General features: G+C 40.7%; 1 protein-coding gene and 1 long non-coding RNA gene across 5 annotated transcripts in view; one reads left to right on the forward strand and one right to left on the reverse strand.

The window, feature by feature from the left end:
• ppp1r9a (protein phosphatase 1, regulatory subunit 9A) overlaps positions 1 to 14,051 on the reverse strand; it is a 62,428-nt gene that overhangs the window by 27,253 nt on the left and 21,124 nt on the right. For 2 of the 4 annotated variants that reach the window (XM_015040373.1, XM_015040371.1), the window contains exons 3-8: positions 13,385 to 13,517; positions 12,590 to 12,710; positions 8,369 to 8,473; positions 4,062 to 4,197; positions 1,282 to 1,428; positions 143 to 196 (exon numbers count right to left, since the gene is read on the reverse strand). In XM_015040373.1, coding sequence (XP_014895859.1) covers positions 143 to 196; positions 1,282 to 1,428; positions 4,062 to 4,197; positions 8,369 to 8,473; positions 12,590 to 12,710; positions 13,385 to 13,517 — 696 coding nt within the window. Of the gene's footprint in view, positions 1 to 142; positions 197 to 1,281; positions 1,432 to 4,061; positions 4,198 to 8,368; positions 8,474 to 12,589; positions 12,711 to 13,384; positions 13,518 to 14,051 lie in introns of all 4 variants that reach the window. The other 2 variants (XM_015040372.1, XM_015040370.1) reach the window with 1 other exon arrangement.
• Positions 203 to 6,043, forward strand: LOC106952333 (uncharacterized). Its single transcript, XR_001425962.1, has 2 exons — positions 203 to 1,028; positions 5,554 to 6,043. It is a non-coding gene; the product is annotated as an uncharacterized LOC106952333 (long non-coding RNA).

The raw sequence follows: 14,051 nt of genomic DNA on the forward strand, positions 1-14,051 counted from the left end.
AGGGGGAAAAAAAAAGCCCCCCCCGTTAAATTTATTTTGTTTGTTTTTCCCCCATATAAAAAAAAAAAAAAAAAAAAAAAAAAAACTTTGACAAACCTCAGCGTCTTACTCCACAAAACCCACAGACGTTTTGGTCTCTCACCTTGGTTTTGAGCTTCTGGATCTCGGCCTCTGTCACCGTGTGCTTGATCTGGAGCTGCAGAGAGTCCAAGCAGGGCAAAAGTGAGAAACGTCAGAGAGGAGAGAGATGGCGGTCAGATAATCAAATGCATGGCTGCGCAGGCTCTCTGCTGTCGATCCGGTTTGAGTGGCAGAGGCGGCCGACCCTGTCCTCCCAGCTCCCTCTTTGACGTTTCCTCCCAGAGGAAAGAACAGGGAAAAAAATTTTCTTTTTTTCCCTGTAAAAAGATGTTAAAATATAAATGTTTAACACAATGGATGGATGAGTTGCATAGGGAGTAACGATGGTGCATTTGTAAATCTCGGTGTAAAGTATGGGGCTGCAATAAAAACGTTGCATTTTAAAGCTCAGCAGAAAAAAACAAGATTAAAGTAATTACCAATGCACTGCAGGAGTTGGGCAAATATACAGTAAAGGGAGGCAAAAGAACAAGCGAAAAAACCCTGAGAGCACGTTTTTATTTTATTTCCTCTCGGTCTCCTCAGCCGGCGCCCGCTGTGCAGCTGAAGCCATTTGTTAAACGTGTTATATAACCACCGTGGAACTTCACAAAGGGGGAAAATGTGCCACAGCAGTGCAGTGAACAATCAATATTACCATTCACTCAGCAGCCGAAAGAGTGCGACCGCGCTACCTGACAATAAATTAATGTTCCGTTTTATCGCCGTACTTTTCTCCGTTGAGCTTAAATTTCAGAGGTGGCGCCAAAGAGTCGGCCAGAGTGTCTTTGGATCTCGGATAGGAAGCTTGCCGAGGAGCAACGTCGTTCTTTTCCTGGGAGATCATTAGTAGCGATCACCGTGTTCGCACCTATAATCACTCACGAACCACTTGGGAATTTGAGGAGGTAAGCGGATCGCCTCTTTTGGCAAGAGCAGCAACACTGCCGAGTAAAAAAAAAAAAAAAAAAAAAAGAGGTGTTGGATAACATTGTGTTATTAACTTTTGTTGCTTGATTTAATTTAATCTACCGATTACCAACTTACTTTGGCTTAACATTTCTTCCCCAAAGCAATAACAAGAATTAAAATGAACTGTTTCCCATCACTCCTTCAAACTGCCTTCAGAGATGTTTATTCAACTGTATAAAGCGAGTTTACCTCTCTGAACTTCTGGTACAGCTTAGTGGCATCCAACTCCGAAGGAGACAAGATGTCTTCCGTTTCCGGCAGATCAAACACCTCTATGCTCTTCTCGCCACCCGCTGTTGATCCCGTTTCCTCATCATCGGTGGCATACTCCCCCGTCTGCTTTAAGAGAAATGAAAAGAAAAAAAACAGTCATATTATTTACACACAACAAACAAAAATAGGATAAATACCAATTCTCTCTTTGGCCCTTTGACAGAAAATTGACTGAGCTTTAAGCAAAAAAAAAAAAAAAAAAAAAAACTTGATGGAGAGCATACAGCATCCTGGTTTGCAAGTTTAGTCTAAAACAGTAGCAACCTTAAGAGGTCAAAGAGTCTGTTTTGATTTCCGTCCCATGAAAGACATTTGTGAAAAGTACAACTTAAGATGCTGAGTTTTGACAGTTATATTCATTATATTTATGCATGACCCTTGTTATAAAGATGGGAAAATTTAATATAAAGCTAAATGGAAATTATTATTATTATTATTATTATTTTTATTTTTATTTTTTTTTATATATTAGGAACTGTCAAAGGAAACCTAAAGCGATGTTGACCTAAGATATGGGTACAATACTCTATCACATTAAGCAAACCACTGGAATAGTAACAGTTAAAGCTAAACAATGTAACCCATATTGTGACTTGACTTGATAGCTAAAAGAAGGAACATTGCTATGGACGGTTCTTGTCTATAAATAAGCAAGAATTCAGGTTGCAGGTTAAACCTGCCATTATCTACAAATTGCAATCTGCTGCAGACATAGTTTGTAGCTAGATAGCTACAAACTATGTGGCTAGCTAAAAAAGGCTACAGCTAGCTAGCTGCTGTAGCCTTTTTTCCTCTTTCTTTGAACTCCACAGGGCAGCACATCACATTACAGTGATGTACCCAGTGTTTTTATTTATTTATTTTTTTTATTAAGCACTGATGGTAAAGGCTTTTTCCTAAATCCACACTCAGCCCTGTTTCACTTTCACACAAGCTACGCTTGCAATGCTACTGCTGCCTGTTACATAACGGTTGAGCAGTGTGCTTTGGTGCAAAAAAAGAAGCTTGAAAAATAAAGTGAAAGAATCATGAAATAACATTTCACGAGTCAGCAGTGATCATATGTTATTCTTAACATATATGGATGTCGGATTTTTATATTACATCAAATGCAAAAAAACTAAGAAGGCAAAACGAGTGGCGTCTGGAGGGGTTATATTTTCAAATCTCTAAAATGCGTCTCCAGATTTGACATTTATGTGAGCCATTACTGTGTTTCTTCGTGTCCCTCTCAAAATACCCTGTAGCTTAATGAACACTGGCACTGACTGTTGTGCATTAAACCTAAATGGAGGGGTCGATTCAGTTTTTGGCTGACGACCAAAAGAGACCAATCTTACCAGTGATGTTACTCTAAATCCTAAAAAATCCTGACATAGTACACTCTGTAGTGCACAGTTGGCTAAATTTTCCTTCTGATTTTTCTTCTCTTGTACAGGCACGATTCATGGTCTCTGGTCTCATTATCTTGGCCTACATTGTCTCCTCGTCTCTTTTCCTGCACCTATCGCCTCTATCCATAAAAACAGAGCTCGGTCTGATTGGTTTGTGGCTACAGGGCCATCGTTCTACGTTACATTCCCATATACTAATGATGGAATTAAACTCTGGACACTGATACTTTAAGTGAAGAAGGAGCTTTTCAACTAGTTCTGACTTTCATTGTTTTTGCTTAAATAAATGTGACTTAAGTATACCTTAAAAAGTACAATTTATTCTAATCTTTTCAAAACCTCTTAATTGTCACCGGTTTCCTCTTCAATCCACCGACTTACATGTTATTTGGGGATGATAGTTAAGAGGTTAAGTTATTCCTTAGCCGAAAGCTATCATTAATACATAATGTACTGTTTGTAGTTTTATTTTGTATCACACAAAAGTATCGAGAGGGGGAAATACATCCAAAGACAGATATTCTAGGCGCAAAAATCTGACTCTGCACAGCTTGGTGAGCCTTCTGCCAATAGCCAAATTAGAGCCGCAGAAGCTTTAATGACACTTGACAGTGTCGTACTTATGTCTTGCTATAACTACAGAAGTGCTAGATTCAGCATCAACAGCCTGAAAAGGAGATTCTTAAAGCAAAACCATTTTAAACGCAACGATCACCGGGGAATAAAAGATTTCACACTCCATGTATAAAACACTACACAGAGACACGACCAGACGACAGCCTTTCCACAGCATGCATTTTACATTTGCACTGATCTTTGCTTCTTCCAGTGATCTATTTCATGCAGATGCAAAGTGCAACTGTGCCTATTTAGCTCAAAACCAAAGATAACACGAGTTGCGACGCCAGGAGCTCAGTGTCTGGAGGATTAAAATGTGCTGTGACTACGCATCAGAACCAGAGGGAAATGCTGAGTGATGCAGCTCTCAGAGCATCCTCTTAGTCTGCATGGCGGTGAGAGAGCATGTTTTTCAATGCTAGCATCAAAAGCCTACACTGTCAGTCAGTTTTATAGAGCTAATAAGCTGATACTTCAAGCCAGCTGTCACGAGAAAGAAGCTGATTAGCATTAAGTGACAACCAGAAGCCTCATTTTTCATTACACTGTCACTTGCATGAATTGTTGGGAGCGTGTGAACTTAAAATAAATGGCCTTTCAGGACCCAAACTAGGATTCCCAGTCCCGTGTGCGTGTGATGCTAACATTGCACCAATCGGGGGAAGTAAGGATATGTGTAATTACCTCATCGTCATCCGCGTCGTAGTGGGCGTACTGCTGCTCCAGGAGCTCTCTCTGCCTCCTCTCCTGCTCCAGGGTCTGCTGGATGAGCGTGGCCACCTCACTCTGCTGACCTGGGCGCTCTCGGCCAATCACAAAGCTGCACGGACAAGCATTGTTAAATAACATAATATAATATAATACGATACGATACGATACGATACGGTACAAAATAATATAAACTTAAAAGTTTCACCACGGTATTTTGTGATAATATTGTGATGATGGTTAAAGTGACGATAAGAACTGCTTAGTACTTCTCTTGTTGTTAAATGTATGGCAGTGACAGCATGACACGGCAATCGTAGCGCCGCAAACTTAGATATTGCCCTTTAAAAAATTTGCAACAGACTTCTTTAGGACACCAATCATAAAATGCAGTTTGATTGGTGCCACCAGAACACCCACATTAACTGTATTTAACCATGTTTTCAAATTAATTAATATTTATTGACCAAACAGTGGAGAAAATAGTAAAAACTAACCATCCTGACAATGTGGACAATTTTGGGGGAGAGGGGTTTAAGTGTCATTACTTGTGTTGTTTATTGTGATAATAAAAGCAGAGTTCTCATCATAGAAAGACATTTATCACAATACATGATAAACGATACAGTAAATACCCACCCCTATAATATAATATAATATAATATAATGTAATATAATATAATATAATATAATATAATTTTGGTTCTTTAAGAACAAACAAGAAAATTATACATTTCAAAATAACCATACCATATACTTTGTATGACGTCACAATAGGCAAGTGTGGATTATTGTTTTAGATTTTATCTTGATTATGTAAGAATTTAGAGCAAAAAAAATAAAAGCAAAACAAAACGGAAAATGTGATTGTGAAATACTGTCGTATAGGGGATAAATATTATCTAAATGGAGTTTGATCTACCTGATCAGCAGCTTTAACTCGGCTCCTTTTAGCTAAACAATGTGTTTCCCGTGAACATGCAAGGAGGCGCGCATGTCGAGCGTCGGTGACCTGGATCTTGTCGTGTTTTTGTGCAGGGAGGCCAGGCAACGGCAGCAGTCATCGAGAGAGAAGCAGAGGCCCAAAGCCGAATAACAACGACAGCGATATTTGCTGACGTATCAGAGCGAGGCTGGGGGACTGGATGTGCATAATAATGTGCAAAGCCAGTCAGTACAGCAGGGCAGCCAGCTATTAGCCTGGCAGGGATTTAAGCCAAATGGAAAAAAAAACAAACAAAAACAAAACAGACTGTGCCTCTGTAGGGACACAAAAAATATCCAACTCAAATCTTCAATGTGAAAAAGAGCGACCCTTCTAAAGTTTGAGTTTTGGCTCCCAGATTGCAGGAAGTGCACATGTTCCTCAGCTTAAACCTTTTGACTCACTGCGTGCGTTGTTTCTGCAAATCAGGCGAAAAATGTCATTATCTCCAATTTATATATTTTTTTCTCTCTCTCCTTACAGCTAACACAATAGGCCAATAATTAAAGCAAACGTTGAAGACAGCAGGGTCCAAGCGTCCGTGTGCACATGTGTGAGCGAGGTCCAATCTGTGCGCGTGAGAGAGGGAGAGAGGAAAGTGGATTCGAGATAGGACCCGATCAAGTGAATTCATTTCCCCCGAGCTCGTTCGGCAGAGAGGCACACTTGATCTACATGTAAAGGAACAACTGAAGGACATGGCATGGAGAAGAAAGAGGAAGAAAAAAAAATCCACAGTGATAGAAAGGCCAGTGGAACAGTGAGGTCCTTCATGGACAGGCGAGGGGACGTCTGAGGAGTAGATGACCTGGAAACAGCCTCTCTCCACGTGCGAGTGGAGTTTGTCTCGGTTTGTAGCTGCCTCCTCCTGCTCTGAGACAGCCAGGCGGGAGGGTGCTGGATTAGCCGAACTGCACGCACACACCGCCAGAAATGATTTATTTCTGCACTCCAATTAAAACGAGGATGGCTCTAATATATGGAATATCATGGTGTTCCTTCAAATAGATGTCTAGCACTCCTTCAATATTATCCAAGATGTAATAAAATATGTCAACTTGGCAAAATTGTAATATTTAATAGGAACCAATTAGCTACTTTTTTTTTCATTGAGCTAAATCTGGGTAAAATAAATAAATCAGGATTGAAAAGAGTTTAAAAGAAATCTGAAAAATGTTCTTCCTGTACAGCGTACAGTTGTGCATTTTATTACGACCGCTTTCTGTTAGAAACGCCACATGGTTTGCAACTACATTTAAACTACATTTTACTCGTAGTCAATGAAGCGAGGAGAGGCTCTGTCTAATACCTGGATGATTCGCTGCTGAAAATCGGGGTTGAATTTAGCTAAAAAGGAAAATCTGGGACATTTGGCCACGAAACCTCTTGTGATCAGACAAAGTGAGGGAAGGATTTACCGAGGAGGAGGTGGAGGAGGAGGAAGAGTGAGTGAGATGTGATGGAGGAAGATTGAATATCGAGTGCGAGTGAGGAGGTGGCAGCGAGAGTCGAATCTGGTCAGAAATAACACAGGGGAGTGAGAGACGGAAATAACCTGCTCTGACTCGTCAACGTAACATCAACGTTCTGGTTTCGAACATCACGATTTGCTGCGTGACGGAAAAACTCTGAGTTACAGTTTGAACATTTGCACGCTTTTTAGTTCTTCACTTATTAATCTCTTCATTTTTTGCGGCCAGGATAGACGGGCGGATGATAGATGTTCACCTTTCCAAGGCTGCCTCACCGACACGCACACACACACACGCACGCACGCACGCACGCGCACACACACACACACACACACACACACCCTGCTGTGTGGAAAACCTCCACTGTCAATATTAGTTCAGCAAACAGCATCTGCTGGGACAGCAGTGTGTTGTGACACCAGTGGACATGTCTTCAGGTTTTCTACCAGGGCTGCATTTCCACAACATAAAGCATCTTTTGACGTCTCTGCCTCATTTAGAATATAAATAGAGGTCGAAAACCGATCGATTTATTGATTATTTTTAACAGTGACGCGGACACCTCTCCAGATGTTACTGCATCGACGGCTTCAAGTGAGAAAAATCTGTGTAATGAACCATAACACAAACTGGAAGTCTTCAACTGTGACCTGCAATAACAAGTGCGTCGGACTTTTCTTTGGACGTTTGAGTCAAAGAGACAAAAGAAATGAGAGGAGAGGAGGTTAGGAACCACGGCGAATGTTGAAAAAACACTAAGCAAACCAAAGGAGAATAAAAGACAAGAATCAGTTGGAGGCTGGTACGGCAGGCTGTTGCCAAGGACAGCTTGAGCTTTTCAAATCAAAGCCTTCCTGCCATCGCGTGCGTGTGTGTGTGTGTGTGTGTGTGTGTGGGTGTGTGTGCGTGTGTGTGTGTGTGTGTGTGTGTGTGTGTGTGTGTGTGTGTGCGTGTGTGTGTGTGTGTTTTTCACAGCGAGTATGGCGACTTGAGGGGCGGCTTTGTGATTTCTGCACCATGACAGCAGGGCTAAAGGAATTCAGAGCTGCAACGTTCAGACGCCTGCTGGTCCTGGGTAATTTTAAAACATTTCAAATCTAAATGTGTCTTGTTGAATCAAACCAGCCTGTCGTTTTCTTTTATCAAATATGAAAATGGACTAGTTATGGATATATCATAAAGTGGAGTTTTCCCCTTAGGCTCTTCATTGAATTTTGCTTGCAAAATAAAAAAAAATTATAAAAGATTTTGCTTTTTTAAGTTTCTGTTCACATTTTTTTTTTTTTTGATAGATAGTGATTTATTTTGCAGGGTTTATCTATGCTTCTGAAAAACACGTGTTGCTATGGCTGATTCAGGCTTTAAGGCATGTACCTATTGAGCAATGAGGCACACCATAAGATTTTGGATCAAAGTTGACCTCAAACAATTTCTGAAATATGCTCCAAAGCTGCCAGGAAACCAATCGGTTTATGAAGTTTCAGCAGTGAGACTGGCCAGATGCTCAACCAGAAATATTCTAGGATATTGCTCTCATTATGAAAAGTGTGTATTCTCTCTTTAACTTGCTACGTGACGTTTCACCAAAAATCAGTAATCATGCGAGTGAGTATAATTTTGACAGTTTGGAAAAGAGAAAATGCACAACAAATTTAAATTTGGGCTCCCTGTTAATGTTTATAAGAAGAGTATCATCTCCTACTTGTTTTAGGGGCATTCAGGCATTAGATAAATTGATTTTTTGTTGTTGTTTATATGTTGTATTTATTTCCCATATATATAGACTTCACAAGAACCAAATTTATTTGGATGTGAGTTTTTCCTACCGAACGACTCCTGACGTGTTCCTCAGGACTGAAGCAGCAAAGCTTTGGGTCACACCCACCAGACTGGTCCCGTCCACTTCCACAATCTGGTCATTCACCTTGATCCTGATGGGCACAAGCAGAGGCATCAGGCAACGCCGGGCTGTGACGAAATGAGCCTGAGAAGTTTTACCCAGTTTTTTTCTCATTAATTTCATGTTCACTGACCCACGTCATACACGTTCAAATCATTTTTATGAAGTGCAACACGGCTGCTTCAGAGAACGTTCACAGAGGGAACTTCTGATTCCTGCAAAAATCAAAAGATGAGGCTAAAAAGAAAAAAAAAGCTACGGAGGCTAACAAGGATGCAGAGGTCAGGCAGTCTTTCGCCTTGGGCTACATGGTACATTAAAAAAATAAAAATAAAAATTAAAGCTTACAAAATTTCTTGACCTGAAACTGAACTACGGATAATAATAATAAAAAAAAAAGAATTTAGTGCCAGGGAAGTTGCAAGGAAAGACCTTTCATTGCACATTCTTGATAACTATTCAGTTTACTTGAAAGTATTTTTGGAATTGTTTTAAAAACTATTATTATAAATCCTGAGTGCCTTAAAGGTGCAGAACATTTTTTTTTTCTTATGCAACAAAGAAACTCTTACTGAATGGGTTCTCATTATCATATCAATCCAAGTGTGTTTTGTTAAACAGTTACTAAGGGCTTCTTCATTTGATTTTCTTCTTTTTTTTTAAATCGACCAACAGAAATGGAGCCAAACATTATATTATGCAACACTATAATAATGTGTACTTTAACCAATTGCGCCAATGCTGAGGGAAGGCACTGACATCATCATAAAGTCATGAAATATTCATTTTAGAGTAACGCTGAGAAGTCCTTTCAAACTAAAACACAGCAAACTCTTTGAACATTTTACTGCAAGTTCATTCAACAACAATAATAACAATAATAATAATAATAATAATAATAATAATATAAACACAAGGAAATATTTTCTTTGGCATACGTCCACTGCTGTGCCCACTGGGTTTTCAGTTTCTCTCCAAGTCTGCCACATAAGTCCACCGAGAACACGGCAGCTAACGGCAGGGATTTAGTATGGCTGTGACAGCTACAGCGTCCAGCTGAGCTGTGTCACATGGAGGTAAAGAAACCCAGCGGCTCTGCAGGCGGACTTGTCTGTGCGAGGCTCAGACACTTTTATTCCTTTTTTTTTTTTTTTTTTTATTCCCTGCTCTAAAGAAATATCTCTGTGACTTTGTGCAGCTGAGACTGCGTTGCATTGAACTGTCAAATAAATACAGCAGTAAAAAAAAAAAAAAACAAACGAAGAAAAAAACAATAACGCAAGACTGTAAACAAAGTGACAGAAAAAAAAGTCACTTAATTGTAATAAAAGCAAGATTGCACGTTGATAGATATTTTGGAGAACCTCTTTGATGCTCATGCTAAAACGATGTACATGCACGACTATGACACTTTCTAGTATTTTGAAATAATGAATTTTAATCAAAAAAGGCATAATAAATAAGTATTCTGAGTGGAGGGACAATGCTAATTACCAGATAAATTGCGACGTCAGTCCCCTCCACCTAATGAGGCCAAGCCACCAATACGCTCTGAATCTTACTGTGATTTAAACATGTATTTATTCTAATGCAGTGCACAAAACACAACTTAGTTTTTTTTCCCCCCCAGTCTCCTTCGAAATCACCATGCCAGGCTGCACCACTAATCAAAATAACTTTTTTCATTTTATGCAGATGTCGTCCCAAGGATGAACCCGTTAGATCAAAGCACGGCGCTCCTATTTCAGTTCGATTGTGACGGTTCTGGTTCTGAAAGGTGACACATGCTCGTTGTTGAATTCATCCTCCATTTTTCACTTTCCCCTGGTAGATTTAAGGAGGCAGTGGGACTCAGAACCAGTCCGTAAAATCCCTTTCTTCATACTTCTGAGAAACTGAACAGGTCTCGAGTGATATTACACCTCGTTTCCTGAGCGGCACGGCACAGGTCGGTGCAATTTTGTCTGTTTCCACTACAAAAGTGGCCCTTATCGCACCAATCCTGGGCCCCCTTCAGTTGTCCATACTTAAGGCAGTGGTAGGGTATGATTAGGAGAGCTAGTGGCGTCACACACAACACAGCCCAATGACTGGGTGACAGAAAATCACCCCTGCTTGCAATAAGTGTCAAAGTTTGGCCTTGACATTTTTGATTTGAAGCTTGGCATCTCACCAAAAAACCACAGCCTTGTTGGGAATTGAAAATGTTGGTCGAGATGTTTTTTGTTCAAGGAGTTTGCAAGAGCCACCTCCGCCCATCCGTTGAGGTAAATCTATGGGCTAATCACCAAATACAGGCTATGAGAGAGAGTCAGCAGAACTGTTTGTTAACCAAAGAACGTGCAATTTGAGAATGCAGTATTTCACATAAGTCACAGTGGGGAAAAAACACAAAACAGGAGTAATCAAACAGAAAAACTCCCAACGGTTCCAAATATTTTCAGTGAACATTAACGCAACGTTATCTCAATTCAATAAACAGCGGAGAACAATTGATTTCACAGTCAAGTCAGAAGGAGGCTCCGATGATCTACAAGGATAGAAAAATGCGTTCGTGCACGAACACAGCCTTCCCGTTGTCATTTCCACTTGTTCTTTCAACTTTTCTCCTTTCCCCGAGTAGCCTGAACTGTCACATTGGGGTAAATCAAATTTACCCCAACGTAAAAGCAGCTTCTCCTCTGCTCCTCTGCTTGGCTTCTCTCTCCGCTCGCTGCACTTTTCAGCTAATCTCACTGTCGTGTTCTGGAAAGCTGCAACCGAGGCTCCTGCTTTAGAGGGTTACATCAATCCCAGAACAAAACACGCCCACCACTAACACCTTTAGAGCGTCAGAATCCAGACTTCGGAGCGCTCCGCGCTCTCATGCAGCAGCAAGCGGTCCGGCCTATCAGTGTTTTAAACAGTTTAGAGGGAACAGGAACCACATCAACGCACCGATGGGTGGAAGCTTGCGGTTTGTAGGCAGAAATCACAGCCTCCCTGCTGAGAGGCTGTCATATCCTGTATTCCTGGCTCAGTGCTTGCTCTCCACTGTTCACGCTCAGATGCACCATCCGGAGACAGAAACAGAAACGCACTGTGAAGATGGAAGAACGGGGATTGTGGGTAAAAATTATAAAGAGGAACTCTACGCCCTAATGCGATATCTCTGTCGAATGATATACCTACAGCACATCCCCGTATAAGAACCTTGCGTCTCAGCAGATCTAATCCGAACCCCTGCTGATAAATCTGACAAGGACAGAGCGCGACCGAGCGCACATGGAGAGAGAGACCGAGTGTGGAGGTGGGCTGGCAGAAACAGTAACAAAAAAAAAAAAAACTCTCTTCCACAGCTTGGAGATTTTTTTTTTTTCCTCCAACAATTGGACCTTCAGTAGAGTCTTTGCTTGATATTTGTCACGATTTGTCGGGTTGCAACCGCAATGTTTTGCACATGTTATCTGGAATTTATGTGAAGGAGGAAAAAGACGCTTCGTTTTTAAAATTTTTTCTTTTCCGACCCCCTTTACTTCGACATCCATGAGTAAAATCACAGAAGCAGTAGAAAAAATGTGATTGTTAAATAAAAAGCAACAAGAAGTCTAGCTTGAAGTTTCAGATAAGACTGCGACTGAACATCTCAGAAAACATGCAAAACTCTAGATGTACCAAAAAAAAAAAAAAAGAAAAACATCGCTGTTCAGCACAACAAAACACGGCGGTGGCAGCATCATGCTATTGAGATGTGTTATTTTAGTAGGAAGCAGAAAGCTAGATGGAGCTAAATGATGGGAAATCAGAATAAACCTGTAAAACTGAGGTGGAGGACACCAACACTAAATGTAAAGCCAGAGCTACAATGGAATGACTTAGATCATATATATGTCATTTAGACTGGCCCAGTCAAAGTACAGACTTTTATCCAAATGAGAATATCTGCAAGACGTAAAACTGCGGTATAAACTGTGATGTTATGCAAAAAGTCTACTGGTAGAAACATGCGGCAGCTAGAATTGTACCCATTTGCCACTCTGTGCTCGTCTATCACAGAGAGTCCCAATAAACATATTGAAATTTGCGTTTGCAGTACGGACAAAATCTGAACATTATTGTGAATACTTCTGCAAAGCACTAAAGTTAGCAACATGAGCACAGCTCTCACCTGCTGTCTCTCTCGGCAGCTCCACCCTCGATGACGGTCTTCACGAAGATGCCCAGTTTCTCCAAGCCTGCATCGGCGCCGACGCCCATCCCGATGATACTGATCCCGAGGCCGTCTTCATCTGGACACACGTGTTCATTTCGATATGCGTTCAGGTGGAATTCAGCAAAAAACAAAGTTTTTTTTTTTTGTTTTTTTTTACATCAATAGAATCAGCTTGGAAATAATCAAAAAAAAAAAAAAACAAAAAAAAAAACTTTAGGAGGATATGTGGAAATATTGTTCAACGAAGGCATTTAAACATCAGTAATTCATTGGTTAGGAGCAGAAAGAGACATTTACGTTCAAACGGCTTCACGGGAAATAAGGAATTGGCTGGATGAGAACTTCTTCCAGCCCCCATCTTTAGTTAATTATTTACAAGCTGTTCGGGTTGCATAACAGTTAGACGATGGAGGAATCCTACAGCGTTCTCAGTTTCTGGGCAATTATGATCTGCATCATGGGGGAAATGCATCAGCAGAACAAGACAAGTGGAAAAAGAAACCCGGGGGGTGGAAGGGTGGGGAGCCGATGACGCATTCTTCACAAATGCGTGCATGCAGGGGAATCTCCGTGCTTTTCTTGGACAAACTAGGAATATTTCTAGTACGCTACGTTAACAACGTGAATATTGTTAATAATAGAAAGCATCCCGATGATTGTGTGTGTGTGTGTGTGTGTGTGCTTCTCTGTCTCTCAGGTGTAATGAGTAACTGACAGACCGGTTTCCTCATTTAAGACGTTCTTTCCCACCTTTCTCCAGTTCCACAGGGAAGAGTTCCAGTTTCTCCACCCTCTTCTCCAGCTCGTACTCCGCCGAGGAGGCCACGGGATCCACTTCCTCGTTACGTCGGTCGTAGTCCTCGTTGGAGTAGGTGTTGAACACCTAAAAAAGAAGAAAAAAAAAAAAAAAGAACGGGAGGAGCAGATCATGGGTTAAATTTATGGCAATATGCAAATATGTATCAGTGCTTTTTTTTTTGCATTTTCATATGTAACAGGTGGAAAAAGCTCTATGTCACTAGAATGTAAATATATATTTACTATATATGGTTGAGAATATCACAACAAATCTCTTCAGCTTGAACAATAAAACGATGCGACTGAAAGAGTTCCTACGCATTTTTCATGTCAAAATGTCAGACTTTTCCAGACCAAAAATTACAGTTTAATAGATCTCTTAGACAATTTTTAAACTGCAAAATAGGTTAAAAGACAAATGGACTGACCTCTGGAATTACGTTAATATTTATATGCACTTTCCTAGACTTCAGAGGAACCCTGTAGTTGTAAAAATTCTACTTCTTCACACACTGTAACATTACAGCAACATTAACCAGCCACAAAAAAAAAAAAAAAAAACGGAGAGAAACAGGGGGGGGCGGGGGACCCCGTTTGCCTTTCCCCCCCACCCAGCTCT

Source organism: Poecilia latipinna, unplaced genomic scaffold (genome assembly GCF_001443285.1).
Source record: "Poecilia latipinna isolate Pla-1442-1.1 unplaced genomic scaffold, P_latipinna-1.0 Scaffold508, whole genome shotgun sequence".
Classification (NCBI taxonomy): Eukaryota; Metazoa; Chordata; class Actinopteri; order Cyprinodontiformes; family Poeciliidae; genus Poecilia; species Poecilia latipinna.